Consider the following 24,851-nt stretch of genomic DNA (forward strand, 5'->3'; position numbering starts at 1 on the left):
ATGACTGAAATTTTAGCTGGTTCATTTTGGGGAGGTAGCAATGTGGGATGGTCAGCAAAAAATTCTCAGGGCTTTTCAGGTGGCATTCTTGTGTTGTGGAACAAGGAGGTGGTAGATGTTATCTTCAGCTTTAAGGGTGAAGGGTTTTTGGGCATTTGTGCTATCTTTAAAGGTGTGATCTGTTATTTTGTTAGTGTGTATTCTTCCTGTTATATTGGCTTAAAGAGAAGGATGTGGGAGGAATTATTGACGCTGAGAAGGAGTTGGGTGGATGGTGAATGGTGTTTAGGCGGGGACTTTAACTCAATTCGTTGTGCTTCAAAAAGAATTGGAACGGGTTCGCTTTTTAGGTCTCAGGAAGCTTCGGAATTCAATGATTTCATTGAATTGATGGAGGTGGAGGATCTGCCCACAGGCGAAAGGAAATTTTCTTGGTGTCGGGGTGGAAGGAAGGTGATGAGCATAATAGATAGGTTTTTGTTGTCAGAAGGTTTCATAGAGTTAATTTCTGCTGAGTCTCAGGAAATTGGCAAAAAAGATATCTCAGACCATAGTCCAGTATGGTTGAAATGCAACAAAACCAATTGGGGTCCAAAACCGTTTCGATCCCTAGAATGTTGGCTGGATCATCCGCAATTGGTGAGTTTTGTGCCCGATGAATGGAGTAAAATGGAAGTTTCAGGCTCCTGTGCTTTCGTGATTAAGGAGAAACTCAAAGTATTAAAGGAGAGGTTACGGTGGTGGAACAAAACGGTGTTCGGGTGGGTTGATCTCATCATAGATAAAGCGGTAACAGAGATAAATGGTTGTGATGACTTAGTGATGGAAGCGGTGTCACCTGTGAATGAGCAAATTTTCAACGATAGAGCAAAGGCAAGTTCGGAATTCTGGAATAATTTACAGCGTCGCGAGAGTATATTGAAGCAAAAGTCAAGGGTTAGGTGGGTAAAGGAGGGGGATCAGATTACGAAGTTTTTCCATAATTCTTTGAAGAGTAGAAGGAGGAGGAACACAATGGTGGGAGTGAATTCTTCAACGGGAAGGGTTGAATCGGTTGAAGGAGTGAAGGAGGTTCAAAGGTTTTTTGAGGATAAATATGTAGAGTCTAGTTTGTCTCGTCCCCGATTGGAAGGTTTGGATTTTCCAATGTTATCGTCTTCGGTCGTCCAACAGTTGGAAGCTCCTTTTACCATGCAGGAAGTGAAAGGTGTTGTGTGGGAATGTGATGGGGAAAATGTCCAGGTCCAGATGGTTTCAACTTCAATTTTCTGAGGAAATGCTGGGGTATCATTGAGAAGGATGTGTTTGATTTCGTTACTGAGTTTCATAGCAGAGCAAACCTTCCAAAAGCGATTTCTGCGTCTTTCACGGCTTTAATACCAAAGATAGACAACCCTCAGCGGTTAAATGAATATCGTCCTATAAGCTTGGTGACTTGTTTATACAAAATTCTGGCTAAAGTGATGGCAAACAGGCTGAAAAAGTGTATCGGGGTGCTTATTTCCAGCGCACAGACGGCGTTTGTTCCAGGCAGACAGATTCAGGATGGGGTGTTGGTTCTAAACGAGATTATTGATTTAGCGACAAGATCGGGATAGGAGTGCTTCATCCTAAAGGTTGACTTTGCGAAGGCATATGACAATGTATCTTGGGATTTTCTAAACTACGTTATAAGGAGGAATGGTTTTGGGGAGAAATGGATTAAGTGGATCAATGCTAGCATTTGTCACAGCTCTATATCTGTCTTGGTGAATGGAAGTCCAACATCTGAATTTTCAATGGGAAAGGGCCTTAGACAAGGAGACCCTTTGTCTCCATTCCTCTTTACCTTGGTGGCAGAAGGGTTAGCAAAAATGATGAATCAGGCAGTGCGTTTGGGACTTTTTCAGGGTTTTAGTGTAAATAACGAAACAAGACATCACCTTCTACAGTTTGCAGACGACACTGTTGTATTAGGTGAAGGATCCTGGAGCAATCTTAGAATGATCAAAGCTGTGCTGAGGGGATTTGAATTAGTTTCGGGACTGTATGTCAACCTTGGTAAAAAGCAGTTTGTACGGGGTTCATTTGTCGGAAGATTTTCTTCAGGAGGCTTCGGCATTTTTATGTTGTGACAGGGGATGTTTTCCTTTTAATTTTTTAGGTATTCCGGTGGGGGCTAAGCATCGTATGATGGCTGTTTGGGCCCCGGTGATCAATAAAATGAAGACAAGATTGTGTCTGTGGAAGAGCAGGTTTCTGTCTATGGGGGGGAGGGTGACTTTAATAAACTCTGTGCTGAACTCAATACCAATATTCTATCTATCCTTCTTTAAAATTCCAAAGGGTGTGCTAAAGGAGTTGATTAAGATACAGAGGGAATTTCTTTGGGGTTTTGGGGCGGATAGGTCTGGAATAGCATGGGTTGGATGGGAGGAAATTTGTAAGAGCAAATTGGAGGGAGGTTTAGGGGTAAGATGTTTGTTGTCAGCTAATGAATCGTTACTATGCAAGTGGAAGTGGAGGTTTCTTGTGGAGGAGGATGTAATATGGAGGAATTTACTAGTTCATAGATATGGGGAGTTGGAGAAGTGTGTCTTCGGGGGACTTAATGTGGCAAATAGCAGAAGATCTTCACTATGGTGGAGGGATCTAATGTTTGTGGGTTCGCTCGTGTCTAATGATTCACATTGGTTTTTAAATTCTATTTCTTGCAGGATTGGAAATGGAAGGAAAGCTTTGTTTTGGAAAACAAGATGGATTGGGGGAGCTCCATTTTCCAGCCTTTTCGAAACTCTGTTCGAGGTTGTGGTAAATAAAGACGCAACGGTATATGACATGGGGCAGGTGATGAATTCCAGCTGGGCGTGGGATTTTGGGGTGTTAGAAAATAATATTGCTGAGGAGGCTGAAGAGCAGCTAGCGGAATTGCGCATAATTCTGAATTTCGTTGCTCCAAATCCCGAGAAGAAAGATGAATTTATTTGGTTTCCCAATGGGGCTGCATCGTACTCGGTTGGTGGTGGGTATGATGTGTTCAGACGGATTGTTAGTCAGCCTTGTCTAAATCTGACAGACCTCGAAGCTGTAAAGTGTATTTGGAATTCTCAGGTTCCTTCAAAGATACAAGTGTTCGGTTGGAAATGTATTCGGGACAGAATAGCTACAAGGGATCAATTGAATAAAAGGGGTGTTTTGTCTAATAGTATGCCAAACGTGTGCGCTCTTTGTAATGGAGGTGGGGAATCGGTGTTGCATCTTCTAGTTCTCTGTCCATTTGCAAGAGCTGTCTGGCAGCAGGTATGTGCATGGGCTGGTATTGCTTTCTATCAAGCAGTCTCCCTCGTTGATCATATGATGCTTTTCTACGCTTCTGTTGAAAGGAGAGTCCCGGCGAAGAAGAGGTTATTATTGTGGTTGGCAGTTATTTGGGCAATTTGGTGTAGACGTAATGCAGTTATATTCAAAAATGAGAATGCAGTGGTTGCAGAAGTGTTCGAGCAGATTCGGTTATTATCTTGGCACTGGCAGATTATAGGAGAGAAAGCAAAGGGCCCAACTAATTTTTATTTTTGGTGCCAAAACCCTTTGGATTCATTGTCAGGGTAAACATATTGTATCCGGGCGAGTACCCCTTGTACTCTATTAATGTTTAATAGTATTCCATTGCTTATAAAAAAAAACAATTGAGTTGGAAGAGATTCTAACTATCTCTTTCAAATATTTCTGGACAAATACACAAGTTTGTTTGTTTTTCCATTGTCATTTGTTTTTTTTTAATGTAAAAGTTTTATAATATATTTTTAATATTTAAATTTCAGTTTCTATATTCATTATAATTGTATGTTTTAAAATTTAGATTTGTAAAATTAATTATTAAGAACAAATTCGTACATAAAAGTCATGCCAAAATTGATAGTAATTGTCAGAGTTAACTAGTAACTATTTGAAAACATTTAACTAGTAACTATATTATTTTGTAGGGTTAATGAATTTTTTGGTCCCTCTAAATATTGCATATTTCGTTTTTAGTCCCTCCAAAATTTTCCTTTAAGAAATCGTCCCTTCAAAATTTTTCGTCTAAACTATTGGTCCCTAACATCAAATTTGCTAGAGATTAGCTACGATTTTAGCCACCGATTAGCTACGAAATTTGACGTTAGGGACCAATAGTTCAGAAGAAAAATTTTGAAGGGACGATTTCTTGAAGGAAACTTTTGGAGGGACTAAAAACGAAATTTGAAATATTTAAAGGGACGAAAAAGTTCATTAACCCTATTTTGTAATATATCATTTTATTTTATTTTTTTATAGAAATAATTTATGTATATCATAATTACCACTTATTTAATAAGCGTTTAATTATTGCAAAAAAAAGTATTTAATTAAGTTGTTTACTTAAATGTAGTTTTAAGTGCTTAGGTTCCTACTTCATTAATTTATTATTACAAATTAATCTCTAGCTCATTTCATCATTTAAACCAACCCTAATGGTGATTGACATGTAAATTTAAGTTGTGAATATAAGTTATTTAAGAGAGCTTATGTAAAAATAGTTTAGCTATAATTTTTATTTGATCATAAAAGTAGTTTTTACATAACATTTATATTGTAATTAGCACTTATTCTGTTGTAATTGCTTAAGTAAGCTGTTTATTTTTAAAACTAAGAAAAACCAAAACTATGATAAACTAAAGAGTTGGCTTGCAAAAAACTTAAAACGGAGTATAATTCAAATATCATTAGTTTGTTGTAATTGCAAATGATGATCACTTGCACTGCACGTATACTAATCAAAAAGTAAATTTTGGACAACAACACACTTTCTTTATAATAAACAACACATTTTTATTTACGATGTTTTGACCACATCAAATGATAAGTAATTCCTTAATGTGTGCTTGTCCAATGCATATACATTACATCCATACCAGATGATTTTCTTGTCATTGCTCTGCAATATAATGACAAACATGCAACTGCGTAAGAAAGCTTGATAAGTCCTCCCGATATAAATCCAGGGACAAGAATCAACTCAGTAAGACGATGTCGTCTAAATGGAAATGATATCAAGATGAGGCGTCGTGTAGATGGCATTACAACAAGGGAGAATAAACTGTAAAAATATGTTATATACAAAATTGTCACAATTAGTGTCATTGGATATCTAGGGAGATTTTGTTTTTCTTTAGTGAATCTAGTAAGATTTTTACTCAGAAGGATGACAACAAGATGCAACACTGATCAACAAGTTCATCATTGGTTGACTCTTATTGCTATCTCTATCTCACTGATCTACAGACTCCTGAGATGAACTTGTATCTACAAATTTGTACGAAGGGTATGTAACAGGAGTGATCGTGCTTATCCAATTCCACCTCCATCACTTGGGTATGTAACAGAAGGAGTGATTGTGCTTATCCAATTCCACCTCCATCCCTTTCTCTGTCATTCTTCGATGTTTCCCCAGAGACTAGAGGAAATGAAAATTTAAGCCAGATCGAAGAAACATACATTTTACTAAAAGAAATCATCAAACGAACCTTCTTTTTCACTTTCAGATCCTGAAAATGCAACCATAAAAATAAGGGGAAAAATGAAATTGCAATATTGTCTTTTGCATCTTATTTCCATCTTTCTGTGAAAATCATAAGGGCAATCAGTAAATCACATCATAGTTAATCACAAGAGTATACATAAGTAAATCCAAAATTCAAGCTACATTTTTACTTTTAGCTTTTATGGTAATCAGTAAATCACATAATCACAAATGCATACATCAGTGCTATTATATGAAGCAATTAAATCATATTTTCACTCCCTTATCTGTGATTTCTGTGAAACTACCATTCATAATACACATTATATGATCTTTAAATTAGGTTGCTTTACTCTTCTGACAAACGATTTCCTCCTCAAGCAGTAAGTTCAATAGATAACTAGAACAATGACATTTGTGAAGAAATTTGGACTGACCTGATTCTTCACCGGCAGTGATATCCTGAACTACTAGTTGAAAAGAGTTTGAGTCTGCAGAAGAGACTGGTTCTGGATTTGAAACGGGGGCAGGAAATGTGAAATCAGAGTCTGTAGATGAAGTATCAGAGTTACTGGAAGCAACATCAACTCTAGCAATAGGCCGAAAAGTTGAACTCAACCTTGATGAAGTACTTAAGATTGTTTTCAGCTCGGCAACTTGACTTGACATGGAAGATATCATCCTGATACACACTAAATCAGATCTAGCATTAATCAAATAGCATTCAGTTTTAAAAGTCATAATTTAAATCAGGGTAGTATCCATAAAAGGCCAACTAAGTAAAAAACAGAAATCCATTGATTGTAACGACAGTTAAACCCCTTCATATTGCCTTGATTCATACTATATAGTACAACGAACATTCTCTTTCTAACAAATACTGAAAATGTAGAACTAGTTATATAAACTCGAGCAAAAGGTCAACTCCAGTGCTATCTTACTAATATCAATAAATAAATAAACCTTAACTGATTATTGCTTTTATTTAGTGTATTCCAATGTTGTAGGTACTTTTAAGATAGAATTGTTTATACATCATCAGATATTTTGTAGCTTCGATAGGTCAGTAACAAGTGAACTGATAATCATGTACAACTACCACCGAACCCTTTTCTCACTGGGTAGGGACAACTATATGTGGATAATGCAATGACACAATGTCCAATTACAAGTCATGTTTAACGACAAACTATTTGACAGTGTTGTATGTCTGTTATTAGGGCTTAAATAGTCGTTATGCCTCTTGAGAAACTAATTATGATCCTTTCAGCAACTTCATTTCCTCTTATATTTGTTTACTATGAAGCACGGACACCTCTAGGAGTAGGCGTGTCGCGGTGTCCGACACGCGTCGGTGTCGGACACTTGTATGACACCCGTACGACACGTGTCGGAAAAGTCAAACAAATGTCGGAAAAGTCAGATAAGTGTCCCCTAAAAAAATGGTTTTTTTCTTTGCTTCGACACTCTTTTAATCAGTGTCCGACACTCGTATGACACTCATACCACATATGTCGGACAACTCAACAAATGTTTCAAACAAAAATTTGTTTTTTTTTCTTTGCTTCAACACACATTTATATATTTTTTGGACAAATCTCCCACATATCTTAAATGGTTAAACATGTATTTAAACAATGTTATCAATAAAAAATTAAAGATATAATTTTGATCAATATATGGATAAATGAGACTTAAATATTAGCTGATATGTAGCGGTGTCGGTGTCCTATGTTTTCAACATTATCGGTGTCGGAGTGTCCGTGTCGTGTCGTGTCCCGGTGTCCGTGTCGGAGTGAGAAGGAAAAAAACACGAGCTAACACACACAGCAGACAGCACACAATTATTATAGTCCCATTCTACTTCTATTATGCAATCCATTTTCCTCTTGGTGTTATTGTTATATGATTTAACCAGCAGTGTTGGATCTTGCAATTTCGGAAATCAAATTTTAAGATTACATGAATCCTCAAGGGAATAATACTAATACTACCTGTTCAATGAGTCCTGAAGCTGATATACTCGTTTTTCGGTTTCGGCTAACTTTTTGCGTAACTCTTCGCTAGATCCTTGAGCTTCTACATATTTCCTTTCATATTCATCAGATTTTTGTTTTTCTTCCTTCAACATGACCTGTGAAATGCAACATCAGATAACACTTGGTAAGCATGAATTGTACAACTAAAAACATATGTCAAACCTATAATAAATATAGCTTATGAGATTTTTAACATTGGTGACCATGTGATTATTAAATCATGCTTTGAATAACACTTTCAACCTTGATTCAATTCCATGAAGAACTCTGTTCGCCTTTATAGATCTGGGTCTTACATCATACAATTCTTTGACTCTAGACTACATACACTAACTATCAAGAACGGATATATATATATATATATATATATATATATATATATATATATATATATATATATATATATATATATATATATATATATATATATATATATATATATATATATATATATATCAGTTTTTGGCTTTACTGCTCTCTGCATTTACATGCATGCATTTCATCTTTAACTTATGTAAAACTTGGTTTTCATTTAACATCAAACTAAATATAAACTATTTTCATCTCGCCTCTATGATTTATAGAAGAAATCAACAACAAAAACATTATTGTACTTTGCTTCTTTATATAGAAATTTTCATGTAATTAAACAACAGTTACTATTTTATACTAGAACACTATGGATTCAGTAATTTGCAATTTCTAAAGAACAAAGAGAAACGTGAAGAATAATGAAAGAGGTTTAGAACAAGAGATTCCCTTAAATTTCAAAGATTTGAGATAGTTATTGAAACTATAAAGATTAAGGTTCAAAGGAGGCAAAAGATAAAACAAAACCCAAGTGATAAAGTATATTAATAATATATGATGTATAATCACATCTTACAGAAGGTAAAGCACAAATAAATATTCATACTAATAGTGGACTCCTAATCCTAATTAAATATAGAAACAAATCAAAAAAATTAATGAAATGCGGAACCACTCTTAAGAGAACATCTTAGATTCTCTAAAATATTCTGTGCTCTGAAAAATCTAAAGGCACGATAATGATATTATGAGATATTTTAACACTACCCTCAAATTAAAGCCTACTAAGATGCTAGATCATCAGGGGCATCAGACAACGCTAGATTGCGACTAGGAATAGAGACAGTGGCCAAACAGCACCTGTGACATACACAGAGCAAGGGCATCTGAGGTTGGAGAAGGCGGGGCCAGACAGACTGATCATCCAACGGAAGAAAAGTCACAACTGGTAAGATTGTAAGCGGGCTACCAAACTGATTGTAAGCCAGAAAAGAGGTAACCTTACCCTTCTCGGCCTCTCTCTCAAAGCCGCATTGGAAATGGAAAACCAAAAAGAGAAGAGAACAAACAGACATGGTGGGAAGAATAGAACCATGAAGATAATGGAATGACATTGTTACAATAGAGTTCAACATTTTAGTAAGCTCAACATTGGAATGACTAAAAAACAAGTCAGAGAGGATGGTGTGATGTCGATATCATGTTGAAGCTATGAAGAACGATTTAGCTAAAGGAGGGAAACAGAATAAAATATAACAAGGTTAGTGGGGTGTAATGATGTGTTAACAAAAAAAGAATTAAATCTTATTTATACTAATGTTAGACTCCTAATCCTAATTAAATAAGGAAAAAAAATCATGAAATATGTCAAAACCACTCCTTAGAGATAATCTAAGATGCTGTGAACTGTTATTAACATACAATAATGATATCATGGAGAGGGGGAAATTGCACATTCTAACAAAGGTAATATATAAATTAAGTTTACCTTTAAACTTTTTATTTCTGCAGAAAGAGCCTCAATCTTTTCAGTGTCTCTGAGGGAACTAGATAAATTAATACCGTCATTGCTTTCAGTGTCTCTGAGGGGACTAGATAAATCCCTAATAGCTTCATTGCTTTCAGTGTCTCTGAGGGGACTAGATAAATCCCTAATAACTTCATTGCTTTCAGTGTCATGGAGGGTACTAGAGATATCCATACTAGCTTCATTGCTTTCACTGTCTCTGAAGGGATTAGAGAAAACTCTGATAGCTTCAATGCTTTCATTATCTTGGAAAGAACTCGGGGACTCTTCATGTAATAAATTTGAAGATTTTTCCTTGGAAGGACTTTCATTTTCCGGTGATATCTCCGCAATCTAGAAATTTATGATAGCAAACCATTTCATTTAGATATATGTCAGCAGCCAAGTTATCAAGACAACTACACTAAAAGAGGGTTCTCTAGGTCTTTATAAATTCATCATTGTCAGTATAATTTACAGACCAAAGACAATCAGAATCCTAATAATGTTTCTTTCTTAGCAAAAAGGAAGTAGTCTACCTAAGTTTTAACATATTCCCCTATTACAAAGCTTACTAGTTTCTAATAATAGTTATCAAGACAAGAAATTTATGAAAAGCAAACACAGGAATTTAACAAGAGTAAATATTATACAGAACCTTCTGTTCATGTTCATCGCTGGAGTGATTAACACTTCGTGAAATGACTAACTCTTTCTTTAGACTCTGATAGTCAACGAGAGCTTTGTGTCGCCGCCAATAGGACTGCCATTTTCATTCCTAAAACTTCAGGCAACATCAAAATATTTTGGAAAAACTTATTTGCATTACAACGACAGATCTAACCTGGATAAAAGTCGATGCCCCAGTTTGCTTTCTATATCTCAATTTATCACGAGCATGTCGAGCAGCCATAGCCCGAAAACCTGTCTGTAAGACAATAGCAGAAATCCTTAATTCAAAGTAGCATTTTCTGGCAAATCTTCCACGTGATTTGGTTTGAATTTTGATGGCAGCTGCTTTCCTCTTCATGTGATAATATTGACTTCGTGCCACTTCTCCTAAAAATCATAAAAAATCAGATATTTCAGGAATTTATTGACTGAAGGCTTGTGGAATTCTATATGTAAAACTTCTTAAATTTATACTTCAGTGTCCCATTGAAGCTGTAGAGAGGGAAATGAAAAAGCTTTTCCAAAAAAATATCTTAGCGCGGACAACTGTAAAAGTCCTCGTGGTTTTCATTTTAATCATTTCAGTGACTCGGATATTACGAGCACCATAAGGACAGTTGTAAAATACAAATAACTGACCTCTGCAAATAGATTGCACGCATATAAGTCTATATGCAAAACTTCTTAAATTTATACTTCAGTGTCCCATTGAAGCTGTAGATAAGGGAAATGAAAAAGCTTTTCCAAAAAAATATCTTAGGGCGGACAACTATAAAAGTCCTCGTGATTTTCATTTTAATCATTTCAGTGACTCGGATATTACGAGCACCATAAGAACAGTTGTAAAATACAAATAACTGACCTCTGCAAATAGATTGCACAAAGATAGAGGACTTTCGCAGTGCAATATATGTTTTCCGGCTAAAATAAGTTTTAGTCTGCTTTTGGATAATTGTTGCAGAACTGCTGAGCATGTATGCTCTCCGAGCATCCAATTCTGCCATATGACCAGCTCTTAGGAATATTTTTGTTTTTCCTATCTGCAAAATTAGCACAATCAGGAAAAGTTCAGTTCACCATGAAGAGCATCTTGCTATAAAGAGTTCCGGTTAACATGTGAGTTAGAACACACATTTTCCATCATGAGTAGTTTCCATGCCCCAAACAATATTTAAGAACCAGAAAAAAATTTAAGAAAACACAACACCAGGAGAATTTAAATGACAATAAATTTAATTAGAGGATAACAAATTCAAAGTTTATTAATATTTGATGGTGGTAACAAATTAAATTCAAAAGAATTCCAGTTCTACCTGATAACCTGTCAGCCCAACCTTCTCTAAAATCTTTTTACATGATTCCATTTCTTCGAAGCTACACAGATGCAGATAATTTTCAGGATGAGAAACCAGATAAATACCAGAGAAAAAGGCAACGGTGTCAAGATATATTGGATAAAAAGAAAGTGGCTAAAATTAAACAGAGATAAAAATTTGCTACAAAACATTATTCATCTTCATTCAGGAAAAAATTTAATTAATGTTCTAATACTGTTGGAATATTTTAAAATACGATAGTACATAACCATAGTCAATGTTTTCTTCTACTAGACATTTCCATTTTTACAGTTAAGGATTATCCAATGTGAGATGGTTGATGTGAATAACATATCTCACACTTAACATATTCCTTTAAGATTATGAGTTTTGATATGCATACAATTCTGCTTCAGATCCTATCTTGTCTGATTCTTTTAGTTGTTTTTGGAGGGATTTATAAGATTCCCGGTAAAAGAAAGATACCAAAAGAAGGAACTACAAAACAACTTTGGATAAAATAAGTGTTAAGTTACACTTACTTTCCGTGAAGAATCTCTGGAGCAAGAATGCCTAGTCGAGTTAAAAATTCCTGAAAGGTCCTGTGAGTGGGGAATCCAGCACATTTAATCCTCACTGCTTCAAGGACACCCTACAATATCAACGACGGGGATAAATTCTACAAATGCTAGTTCAAAGAAAGGGCTATTGGCACTTATAGTTGCTCCTTCACATTCTTCACACTACTTTCATAGCAAATTATGGTCTATTAAATACAAATAGACAAATAAAATTAAGATTTGACCAAACAAAAATTATTAATTAATTGAAAGAAATGTAGGAAATTAGTTAGTTAGTAGAGAATGCAAAGAGGCAATGGAAGAGCCTGTAGTCCAACCCTGTGAGCAATCATGGAAGAACTTAATTTCAAAACCTACTTACACCAGAACGTAACTGATGCATGACGTTCATATTCTCAAATATCCCAGGTTTTAATTGACTATTCGGCTTCACACATCTGATATAGTGGGGCTCTGTCAGATTGAGTGCTTCCATCAAATGTTGTAGTTGAAGCTGCACAAATAAGTTCAAAAGCATCCACCTTTTAATTGTGGTAAGGCTTATAATATAGCATATTTTCTTTTAACAAGGTAAAGAACCATATTTTAGATACCTTAAAACGAGAACCAATAGAAGAAAACTTAGCAGATTTGGCTGTCTCCTCTGAGAGTGGAGGAAAAAGGCCTGATACAAATGAACATTTAGAAGTACTTAGCATGTCTTGATGTTCGGGAACAACATAGTCTTTGTTTTTGTCTATGAAGTGCTCAGATTGATACTTGACCTGAAAAGAAGTGCACAAATAACAGATTTAAGCAAAAAAAAAAAAAAAACATGGTAAAAATAGTACCTTGCATAGACACGATGAAGAATCAAACTCACCTCCCCTGCATAATGAACAATAGTGAAGTCTGAGCGTGCCAATTTTGGTTTGATGAAGCGTTTGTGATCTTTGAATGTCTGATAAAGCTTTTGAGAAAATGTTTCATGAGTTGATTTGGGAAACATGCTGCATGTAGACAATGACCATGTCAATACAAAAATAAAATTATAAGAAGTTTAGACATTTCATATGAACAATTTTGCAAAATTATCATTAAATACTTGATGAATTATCAGAAAACAATCTTTAACATAGTTTACATATGTTTTTAGGAAAAGTTACCAGTGAACAACAAACCAAAACAAACACATTCTCATTGAACCCGAACTCACAAGAAACAGTAGCAGTATTATTGATTGAAAAGATTAGCAATACTAGATGAGAAAACCCCTTGTAATCCCACAGCTAAGCTCCACAGAGAAGAAAATATTAATATTTTCTCTTCGCCCAAACCGCTACAATTCTAATCAAAATACATAATGGATTCGCCTTGTCATGCCATCTCCTTATAACTACATTGCATTCCCCCAACTAACCGAAAATACAGAATAAGTTACCCGTGACATTACATTTCCCCCAATAACTACCGCATCACCAATTCTTCTTTGACTTCCCTATTCATCTTAGTTGTTGGGATTAGGGCCCAAACTCAGTGTCTTATCACATTCTTTCACCTTATATGGAAAAAAAATATCAAATCCTATATTCTTATTACTGCCACATATCAAGTTGTCGTATCCTATTACTTGCAAACATCTTAGACTCACATTTACTGAAACAGTAACCATAAATTCAAAAGATAGAATGCATGGTAAGGTTATGAAACTCGTCTATCACTTGGTAAGCCAACCCAATAAAACATTAGATTATAGAAGCCCAAAAGCCCTCCCATTTCTTTAATCTGCTATCTCTTTTTCCGAATACAAATACATATATGGTATATCATATAAGGGGACAAAAAGTGCATACCAAGCCTCATCAAGCAGAGCAACTACTCCACCAGGTTTCTGCAAAATAATAAATCCGTACATATATGTGTTATAAGTTATAACTTTCTGAAAAGTAAAATATGAGAATTAAATCTAATCAACTTCCAAAAGAAATAAACTACAGATATTAAAAACAAAATTTCTACTCATAGAAAAATCATAATGTGAGAATCATTTATCACATATGTCTTGACTACAAAATGGTTAATACTTAATAGAATTTCTGAATCTTTCCAATACCATTGCCCGCATAGGATTATCCTCCTTAGGGCTTTCATTGATAAGGAAAGAAAGACCCTTTCTTCATTCTTCATTAATATATAATTATAATGAGATCAATTTAAAATAATAAAAATTACTTGGTCAAAACACATTATAGAGTTTTTGTCTAAACCCTAATATATTTTAACCTATACATTAGGATACTAACAAACACATAACTAAAATAAGTCAGGTCTTGTCTAATGGTAACTGATTCAGTCTCTTCTCTGGCATTACTATCATCGTTTATAAAAACATTACTTCAAGTTCGGTTCATCGATAGATAATTCTACTAATTGAGGCTTGAAAAGGACTCCACTGGCAGAGGATCTCATGTTATAGCCTGCAAGTGCCCCCATAGCCTCCAAATGAATTATCAAGCTGGGCGGATTTAAGTGGGGTGACTCTGAAACGGCCACCTTGTAGCCACGACCACGAAAGGAACTATTGTGACCTCCAAAACTAAAATTAGGGAGTAGAATTGCACCATTGGCGTTCATGTTTGGATTCAAATCAGCATAGAAGTCGGAATTTGAGGAAGAATCAGCTTGAGACTGAATTTGTGAATCAAAATTAGGATTATAAGTTACGTTAACTGATGCAGGTTCTGTAAGTGAGGCTTTCGTGAACTACTCAACACGAAATTCTTGAATTAGCAATTGAGACTGGAGCTCGTCAAGAAAGAGACATAAGATCATATGTACCATTGACATTTGCAACAATAGGATCGAGATGAGAAATTGGATCGCCTATGGACAGGAGAGCCTCAGAGATAGCTCGTGCATGAGCTATGAACTCATAAATGGTTCTTTTGCCTTTAGTGATGGAACAAAGCTCCGAATGCAACAGCCTTGATTGCGTTTTCATTAGATTGTAGTAGTAATTGTGAATCTCTTTGCATATTTGCCACGAATGACTGAGAAGGACGAATGGAGATAGAAGGGAATCAAATACAGTGTATAGAATCCACGCACATAGCAAGGAATCTGGTCTTGCCACTCAGTATATGCAAGATATTCTTTATCTGCTTCGTTAAGGTGTGTTGGAGGGACCTTTGGTGCAACAACTTATTGCACCACTTTTGTGCCTCAAAAACTCCTTCCACTTGTTTCCATTGCAAGTAATTTTTCTCATCTAGCTAGATTGAAATTTTCTATTTGAAGGCTCTTGAAGCTAGACTACTTACATGTTCATCAGTAGGAGGATTAGTTGAAAGGAAGCCATGGATTCAGATCGAATAAAGATCTAGGATACCATGTAAGAATGAGAGATTCAAGAGAAGTGTGGTAGAGAGAGAAACAAAACAGAACTCTGTTATTGATTTTTCAAGATTATTGAAGACTTACAATTTGGCATTATATAGAGTAAGGACTGAGAAGTGTAACTAACTCTTAAGCAAATATTCCATCTATCATAACTAACTTTTAGTACTTGGTTATAACAGCTCTAATAACAGAATATAACAGTATAACAGAAACCTAGTGGAAAGATTGACTTAAAGTCAATCTTCCTAAACAAGCTAATAGGTAGCTTATCATTATATTCCTAATATTGATTCTCTGGCACACGATCCAAATCTTATGTTGGTTTGTTTCAAGCAAAGAACATCTTGTAGCTTTTTTTTGAGGAAGTTTGTAACAGTTCATTGTGGTTCTAATATTAGTTGGTTTGGTTTTATTGGGAAGATCTCAAGTCCCACATTGCTTAGAGATAGAGTCTTGAAAGACTATATATATATAGCGACACCCATCACCTTACAAGCCGGTTTTGTATGGATGAGTTAGTTAAAAATTGTAATATGGTATCACGAGCTTATCGATTCGGACCACCCGCCGTTTATATGGTGCTGGGCGCAAGGGGGTGTATTGAAAAAACCAAGTCCTACATATCGATAATTTGACCCAAGTCCCACATTGCTTAAAGATAGAGCCCACAAAGGGTTTATATAGAGTGGCACCCCTCACCCTACGAGCCGGTTTTGTAAGGATGAGTTAGGCCAAACTCTAATATGATATCAGAGCCTATTGATCGGACCTTGGACCGTCCACCGTTTAAATCCACGCACCAAGCCCAAAAAACAGTATTGGACGTGAGGGGGTGTAATGGGAAGATCTCAAGTTCCACATTGGTTGGAAATAGAATTTTGAAAGAGTATATATAGAGTGACACCCGCTCACCTTACAAGCCGATTTTGTAAGAATGAGTTAGGTCAAACTCTAATAGGTTTGGTTTGATCTTCTCTTTTAAAAGGAATATTTGTAACAAGTTTAAGACGTAGCAAGCTTTAGCTTGAGGAGGAGTGTTAAGATATGTATTGTTTTTATCCCTATAATCAAGGGTTTAGTTGTAGATTTGACTGTAATCACTCAGTTATAAATAACAAGGCTGAGAGTAACATCTCTCAAGCAAATCAAATCATCTCACTCAAATGTTCACTAGGTAGTTCTGTACTAGATTTGGGGAGCGTTTCAACGAGCTTATTTAGGTTATCTTATGATATAAATATTGGGGGAAGTATTAGCTAGAGCCTATAAAAATTGTTTATACATAAGCTCTCATATGAGAAGCACTTAATCAAAGTGCTTAACTAAGCCGCTGACCCCCATGGTAATGCTCCTTGCACTAGAATGTGGGCGAGTAACTTTTGCCTCAATTTCAAAAAGACTACTAAAAAATACAAAGCTACAAATTATAAGTTTGTAGAAACCTTTTCAATGAGATCTAGTACATCTTGATTATCAACAAATTCTAAGTAGCTCCATTCAATCCCTTCTTTTGTGTATTCCTCTTGCTCCATCTTAAACACGTGCTGCAGGACATCATCAACATCAGATTGTATGTCAAGATAAAAGTGACAGTTGAAATTGTCAAATATATGAAAAAAACTAACCTCATACCTGGTTGAAGTGCTGCTGCAGCTTTTCATTCGTAAAATTAATACAAAACTGCTCAAAACTGCCAAGATTAAATTAAACATTAGCTTGGGTTTATCTGCCTTGGTCTAAGGTGTACTACATTGGAAAGGGTACACCAGTGACCCTCTTTTATTCATCGTCTATTCATTATTTTAAAAAAATGTGATCAATTTGCAATCATAGCAATTTGCAATTTTTTATTATAATCTGACATTAATTTATAAGAGAAAGACTGATGATCTCTTTGTTATGAGGAAACACCTTAGATGCTGCCAGGCTTATATTATTTTCTGAAGTTACCAAAGCAAAACTTAGCGTACAAATACATCTTCTAACTCAAAAAGTCTGTGGTATTGAGGGAGTAAGTATTATATTGAGGATAAGGATAAGGGAGTTCGAGCAACCTAAGAATATAAAGAGGCCCCGGATCAATGAGGATAGTGAAGATACATATATATATATATATATATATATATATATATATATATATATATATATATATATATATATATATACATATACATATATTACTAGAAATGACTGAATGAATGTTGAATGTACGAGACCCTGTGTAAGTGTGTGCTTGTCTGTTCATTCATAACTTAGAGTATGCAAAAATAATAATAAAATAGTAAGATCAGAGATTCACAGTGATATAATATATTCTCACCTATTTGTTTGAAAGCTCTCAAAGCCATATATGTCAAGAACACCAATGAGACATTTTGAGTTAGGATCCTGCCCAATGGAGAGATTAATTTTCTGGACTAACCTGGACAGAAAAAACAGATAATTGTAATCGACATTTTTGTTTACTCTTACTTTAGTGAAATAAGTCATTCAAACTTAAATAGTAATAATCAGACATTTCAAACTTTTTAGATTTACACACGACAAACCATATTACCAATCAAATAAACGAGAATATAATGTCTTTGCCAAACCATCCCTGCTAACTGTTGCAGCAAGAGGATCAAGGCTTCTTTCGATGATTTCTTCTGGGGTGATCATCACACGCTTACAAAGTGCAACTTCCACAGCATTAGGATCACACCTGAAATAAGAACAAATTTAATGCATAAATAAATATCAATATAAAGAAAGATATTGCACAATGATAATAGAAAATACTCAGCCATACATTAGAAGTTCTGCGGTTGTTTGGAGATGGAACACGGAGGCTTCATCTGCTAGAACTGATGAATCTTCTTCTGATTTAAATCTAACGTTTCCAAGATGGAGAATAGCAGCAACAAGTCTGAAAATTGCATCCTGAGAGGAAGTAGGAAGGGGATATGTTGCTAAATTTACATAAAAAGTTGTTTGAAGAAGCCGATAGGTAGATAAAAGAAATATTAGAATCACTAACAAAGGTCAAAGTCATACCTGTTCCTCTTGACTGATTCCCACAATATCCATGGCTCTTTTGGTGCTAAGATACTCTTGAGCAGCATTAACACCAGCTAATTCATAGCAACTGGACTGATTTAGGTAATGAAATGATCTCGGATCTCCCAACTTATATTTCTCCTTTTCCTAACAATAGCAGTTAAAATTCAGAATGTTGCCAAGAAGTTTACACAATAGAGAATATCATGCTTTGACTTGCCTACCTCAGGAGGAGAAGCACAGAGAAGGTAGAAACAATGATAATTACGCTCCGGATCTGAGATTTGGCAAACACGAGACTTCTCAAGCAGATAAGTTCTAATAGCTGCACCGGATATTCGTCCATACTTATCAAATTGAATCTCGACAAATTTTCCAAAGCGGCTGCAGGAAAATAAAACAAACAGAAGTAAATGTGAAACTGCTACTTCTTGAAATCAGTAATTTATAATGAGCAAGAACCTTTTCTATGCTAGATAATACTCTCTTATCTTGAAAATAAATAGCATGAAATGAAGAAATTGATCCTGACAATGAATGGAGAAATATTCCAATTTTTATTTCCATGATTAACTATGATTTTCCCAATAAAATTCATAACAAACTAAAGAGTATAGGATAAGTATATGATGGTGAATTCAAAAGGATGAAGATAAAATGAATCAAGTATACAAAAAATTTCACATATGCTAGATAACACTCAAAATTTAAGGATGTACTTGAAATCACTTACAAGAAAATGTAGATACAATGTTCTAGAAAATACATTTATTAGAGTATAAACTTATCGCATACATTATGTAGCATTTCAAAAGCCAAAGCATCATAGAACACAACTATAAATTTTCTTACCTGGAATTGTCATTTCTAACTGTTTTGGCGTTACCAAATGCTTCAAGAACTGGGTTTGACTGCATCATTACGAATTGAAAATTGTGAGGATTCATGAGTGTAACATTTACCAACATAAACCACAAAAGCACAACTTAACAAAACAAAAGAAGGGCAATCGAAATACTCAGAACCATATTATTTTATAATCAGAAAATATGCTAAGCTTCTTATTTTATTCATAAAAAAATATATTAGTATTAAATAAGAGAATACAAAGATGATTATAAGTTATAAAAGTACGACGGGTATTTTAGAAATCTCTCTTGAAATTATTTAAATTAGTCTTATTTGCTTGAACAACGCTATGCTTCCTATTTTTCTACTGTCAGTTTGCATAGTAAATTCATAGTATAAAATTCTAAAATAGACCAAATTTATATTGAACTTGTAAATTCCTAAAAACTGTGTTACCTGTGTTTCCCAAATGATGCAGAAGCATGAGGTCCCAGGAAATATAAAAAATTAACTAAATTATCATTGAATAAAATGATAATAAATCATGATTAAACTGCTACCTATTTAAGCCTATCATCACATTAGAATACATTCTCTTCACCTTTTGTTTTTCACTCATTAATTAGTTAAATATTTAGACTTCATTATTTTTTGTTTGAAGATTCCTTAATTATTGTTCTCGAGTATCCTTGATTATATGTTTTTCAGGCATCACTAGGTGGTTGTTACGTTGACCAAGAGCAAGCATGCAGGTATAAACAATATGCCTTGGGATGAGCCACAACCAAACATGTAGAAGCAGTAGCAACCATAATTCAGAGTTAGATAACCTTCTTACTTCTAGAACTTGTTGCTCAACAGTCCGTCCTTCCGATGCAGTGTGACCACCCAAATATGCCAAGTAAAGCATAAGCATTTTGGTCGTTTCTGTCTTACCAGCACCACTCTCACCACTAACCAGAATAGAGTTGCTCTTCTCCTCAGTAATCATAGCCCTTAGTTAAGAAAACAATCAATAAAAATACCATTTGACAAAGCTAAATTGACAGTAAAAGTAAAGCAAACTCACCTATATGCTGCTTCAGCAATAGCAAAAACGTGTGGGCTTAAACTTCCCATTTTCTCTCCCTTGTATCTTTTCATTTCACTAGCATCATACAGGTGTGGAAGATTTTGAAAGGGATTGATCGCGATAAGAATATTTCCAGAATAAGTCTGCGATAATATTGAATTATTATAAAAGAGATGTTCATAGCTTCAGAAGTAGATCATTGTCTTCCATAAAGATTAATACACTGATTTCAAACTGGACGTGCTTACATATATTTCATTGATCTTGTATCGAGTTTCCAAATTATACAGCACTCCTGGCTCATGCAAATAAGCAAGTTTGGTCATATCATCAACTCCATCTACAGGAGCGTCTGTATCCTTCGGATGTAATTTTGACAAACGGGAAACTACCTAATAAACATGAAAAAAAATTAAAGATAATTGATTCACATTATATGACCATAAATTTGAGCTGCGGTGTTGCTAATGTGAAATAAAGTCAATTGCACTCTTAGTCTTATAAAGCATAGTGTCTTGCTTTTGACATTAAAAAATGACGAAACTAATGTTTTTAACCACTTCTAAATTTGCTTTTCAAAAGTAGACTTTTAATTCTTAAGAAGTGAGAAGTAATGCAATTCTAACCTGCATTTCCTTAAAACGGTTTCTCTAAGAATTTGGGTTGGGCCTAACTCAACATTACAAAATCGACTTGTAAGGTGAGGGTTTCTCAAGTTTTATAAACACTACACAAACCATATCTCTAGATAATGTAGGACTTCATCCACCCTTTCACACCCAACACAATGAAGGTCTTGGAGGCTGCAACGAAGGAAACTCAAGTGCCGCAATTAGGCGGATAGGGGCGGACCGCAATGAAAGCGAAATTTTCAACTCAACCCCTCCAGCTTGAGCTCAGTGAGCTTAAAGGGTGGACAATGCGGGACGCCCAACAATAGACCTAGAATATGTTCTGGTACCATCTAAGAATTTGATATCCGGTCAAACTCATTCTTACAAAACTGACTTGTAAGGTGAGGATTGCCCTTACATATAAACAGGTCCTCTCTCGTCCAATGTGGGCCGCTGAACACAAACCCCTGGTCCTCTCCTGTCCAATGTGCGCCGCTGAACACAAACCCCTCACGCAAGGGACTAGACATTTAGAGCGTGACCCGAGTGGTCTGGTAGGGGAAACCTAATAACAAGAGGCCCAATTGATCTTGGATACGCTTTGATACCATCTTAGAATTTGGGTTAGACCTAACCTAACCTTACGAAACGGGCATGTAGCGTGATGGTTGGGCAAGCTTTATAAATACTAAATTGGGCATGTCTCTAGGCAATGTGGAGCTAAATTCACCCCTTCACACTCAACACAATGAAGGTGTCGAGAACTGTAAAAAAGGCAAGCCAATTACCGCAATTGGGTGGCTAGGGGCAGACTGCAATGAAGGTGAAATTTCCAACAGTTTCAAAGTTCTGGAATATGTAGTTTTCACTGCCAAACTCAACGGAAATTCTAACAAGGAATAAAATGCTGAGTATTTTAGAAATGAGGTACGTTATCTGTGAGTATTTTAATTCTTAAAATTATACCATCACAAAGTGGAACAGAGATAATTAGAAACATAAGACTGAAAGGATCTGATCTAACCTAGAAGATATCTCAAATTACCTTGTTTCCATTGCTGGTTTGAATTTCAGCTTCTTCTCCATTAATATTCAGTACTACCCCATCAATCCAAACTAATTCTGGATCTCCAACCCAAACGTGAGAACCAACAATTATGTTTTCGGGCATGCCCTGTACCATTTGTAATCAAAAGTATTAAAAGAGTTTTTAGATTTTAACATATTTGAAAAATAAAACATTTTTGTTTCGATTTCTTGGAGAGGAAAATATGCAGAACCAAGAACAATCTATATATTATTCCATTTTGTCTGCATAAAACAACGTTCTATCAACACACAGAAGTATAAATCTACAGGCACAACAACAGAGAAAAACAGGGTCAAACTGCTGTGCTCGAACCTCGAATTATCTTTTGATTGTCTAACATGAGTTGAAACTCTATAGTACACCATAATGAAATTATTAAAGAAATTTTGAAATCAGTACAAAATATCAGTAACAAGTTAGAGGAACTTATGAAAAGAGCGGGAATCATCTACATGTGCATCATAAGATTAACTAACTAAGGGTTTATTTGAAATGACTTGTATCTAACTCTATAAGTTTCGGGGAAAATATGAAAACAGCTTATCACATTCGGAAGTTATATTTAACATATCTTTTAAGTTTATAACTTATATGAAAACAATTAACTTCATAGCTTATAGATATAAGCGTTTTTCACGATAAACACTTATGTGATAAAACTGCAAATAAGCTGTTAATCTAAACAGGACCTACGATACATTTCCACTGCTAATTCTATTCATTATGTCTAATCCCGAAACTTTTACGGAAGAAGTAGGAGCAAAATTACCATTTCCTGAGTATTAACCTAGCCTGATCAGGAATCACCGTCCAACAGTACCAGGCATGTACATTTTCAAAGGATTGAAATCGTGAATCGGAATGGAACACTCATTGAACATCGATTCAAGTGTCGCAATCGTGCAACGATCGTACCAGATCTGAATTCGATGCAACAAAAAAATGCGGGAGAATGGGAGAAAAAATTCAAAGATGGAGAAATGAGATTGATGGTAGAAGACGAATGAATGCAGGAGTTTTGCTTGTTTGTGTTTTGCGCGATTAGAGGAGTGTTGAAGGTGTGGAAGCGAAATTTTCAGAAGCTCCTGCAAAATCGCCATGTTTGTGGATATTCTTGTGGCTCGCACTTTTCCCTCTCCGTTGTGCATGGACTTTGGAGAGTTTGAATATATTTCTATTTTATTTTTAAAAACCGTGTGTGTTGGATTTTTTAAAATTAAAATATATTTTTTATTTTTATAATGAAATTTTATTTTTAAATTAGAGAATATCTCAATCCACCTTATAATACTCTTTGGCATCCGGCTTAATTACATTTATGTTCACTATTTTCGTAGATACACATTCGGAAATAGAGGTGTTTGTGGTGCGTTTTTGGTGGTTTTGACGTAAAAAAGCATTTGAACCACAAGAGGAAAAAATGTGTGGTTCGGTTGACTTTTAGAAATAAAATCGAATCAAACCAAAGCAAACCAATGCGGTTTGGATTGGCTCGGTTGGTTCATTTTTTTTTACAAAAATTTATTGAGGCATACATACATATATTGATGACAACATAACTTTGTATTTAGTCATTTATACGTTATCAAATAACAACAAAATTTATCATATTTGGATAACAATTTTCAATTTAATATATAAAAATAATATTAGATAAAAGTAGAATAAAAACATAAAATAGTAGCATAAAATAATATAAAAAACATTATAGTGAAATAGAAAAGAAAACAAAAGGATGAGATATTAGAGAAGATGAAAAAGAAAGAGGAGAAGAGATGCGATTAAATAAGAAGATGAACATCAAAAACGTAATTGGAAGAGAGAACAGTAGAATAAAAATAATAAGATGAAAAAAAAAAGAACTTAAGAGATGAAAGACTAGAAAAGAATATGTGAGATATGTATTTGGAAAAGAAGATAAGAAGAATGTGTAAATGCAAGCTTCTCAAGCATAGTGTGTTTTGATGAAGACAATATGGACATCAAGCTTTTATAAAGGATGTGCAAAAAGAATTTCAAGTATCAAGCAAAAATACATCATTTCAAAGTCTTGAAGAAATTGTGAAGATTCAAGAATCAAGCTAAAATGTCAAAGGTATAAACAATACTCACTTTGACATATAATTGTTCACAAATATATTTTCATGCATATCATAAACATACTACAAAGTGTCATCCCTCAAAAGATCTTTTAAAACCTTTTTCAAAGTTAAATTTCAAAATAAAGGTTTTAGGAACCGGGTTGTCCCTATGGGGGAACCGGTTCCCAGCATTCTCAGTTTTCAGTTCTCTGTATTTTACTATGGGGAACCGGGTTGTCCCTAGGTGGGAACCGGTTCCTCAGTTCAAAATTTGAAATTTCTGCTGTAACGTTCAGCAGGAACCGGGTTGTCCCAGGTAGGAACCGGTTCCTACTGAACCAGTGTGTTTTTTCATTGCATGATCTTATTCAAACGAATCCATTTTCTTACCACTTGATCATTGCATTGTTTCATGGAAAAATAACCATTCAAAGAGGTGTTTAACACATTATAAATACTACATATTTCAGAATCATTATTCACCTTCTTCATTAACAATTCATAAACCATATATTCTTCATCTTTCAATATTTCCAAGTGTTCATCAAATCTCATTTTCAAGTGAAACTTTCTATACACATTTTCATTGAGAAATCCATTCAAAGTTTCATGCATACATTGTGAACACTTATATTCATTTGGAGAATTGTTCATTTGAAGAAGAAGATCAATCCAAGATTGATAGTGCTATACAAACTTCATCCAAATCTCTTGTAAAAATTCAAAGAAAATTATCTCCTTACTATCCAGGATTGTTGGAAGTAAGTGGTGTGTTTGAAGAGGATT

General features: G+C 34.9%; 2 protein-coding genes across 3 annotated transcripts; one reads left to right on the forward strand and one right to left on the reverse strand.

Moving 5' to 3' along the window:
- LOC131657792 (uncharacterized) lies at window positions 1–1,272 on the forward strand. The gene has a single exon (XM_058927154.1). The coding sequence runs from the start codon at window positions 1–3 to the stop codon at window positions 1,270–1,272; it is 1,272 nt and encodes a 423-aa protein (XP_058783137.1).
- Window positions 1,273–4,808: 3,536 nt separating this feature from the next.
- LOC131644486 (myosin-9-like) lies at window positions 4,809–23,118 on the reverse strand. Of its 2 annotated transcripts, XM_058914995.1 has the most exons (26): window positions 22,754–23,118; window positions 21,940–22,068; window positions 20,529–20,672; window positions 20,278–20,423; window positions 20,047–20,203; window positions 19,212–19,270; window positions 18,584–18,743; window positions 18,357–18,506; window positions 18,112–18,242; window positions 17,878–18,024; window positions 17,641–17,742; window positions 16,953–17,010; window positions 16,763–16,864; window positions 13,775–13,812; window positions 12,805–12,931; window positions 12,536–12,706; window positions 12,304–12,435; window positions 11,904–12,013; window positions 11,359–11,419; window positions 10,908–11,085; window positions 10,218–10,432; window positions 10,032–10,136; window positions 9,356–9,727; window positions 7,513–7,652; window positions 5,956–6,200; window positions 4,809–5,543 (listed from the first exon to the last, which is right to left on the reverse strand). In XM_058914995.1, the coding sequence occupies exons 1-26, from the start codon at window positions 22,754–22,756 to the stop codon at window positions 5,500–5,502; spliced, it is 3,426 nt and encodes a 1,141-aa protein (XP_058770978.1). In that variant the 5' UTR covers window positions 22,757–23,118; the 3' UTR covers window positions 4,809–5,499. The 2 variants fall into 2 exon arrangements, with proteins under 2 accessions (XP_058770978.1, XP_058770979.1); XM_058914996.1 differs by lacking the exon at window positions 4,809–5,543 and having other exon boundaries at window positions 5,973–6,210.
- Window positions 23,119–24,851: the final 1,733 nt, after the last annotated feature.

Source organism: Vicia villosa, linkage group LG1, assembly GCF_029867415.1.
Source record: "Vicia villosa cultivar HV-30 ecotype Madison, WI linkage group LG1, Vvil1.0, whole genome shotgun sequence".
Taxonomy (NCBI): domain Eukaryota; kingdom Viridiplantae; phylum Streptophyta; class Magnoliopsida; order Fabales; family Fabaceae; genus Vicia; species Vicia villosa.

Excerpts from the sequence above, each read along its gene's own strand:
- LOC131657792 (XM_058927154.1), top strand. The coding sequence starts at position 1 with ATGACTGAAATTTTAGCTGGTTCATTTTGGGGAGGTAGCAATGTGGGA.
- LOC131644486 (XM_058914995.1), bottom strand. Across the intron at positions 16,865-16,952 it reads TGCAGCAGCACTTCAACCAG|CACGTGTTTAAGATGGAGCA; the intron begins GTATGAGGTTAG and ends GATGTCCTGCAG. Across the intron at positions 5,544-5,955 it reads CACTGCCGGTGAAGAATCAG|GATCTGAAAGTGAAAAAGAA; the intron begins GTCAGTCCAAAT and ends TTGCATTTTCAG.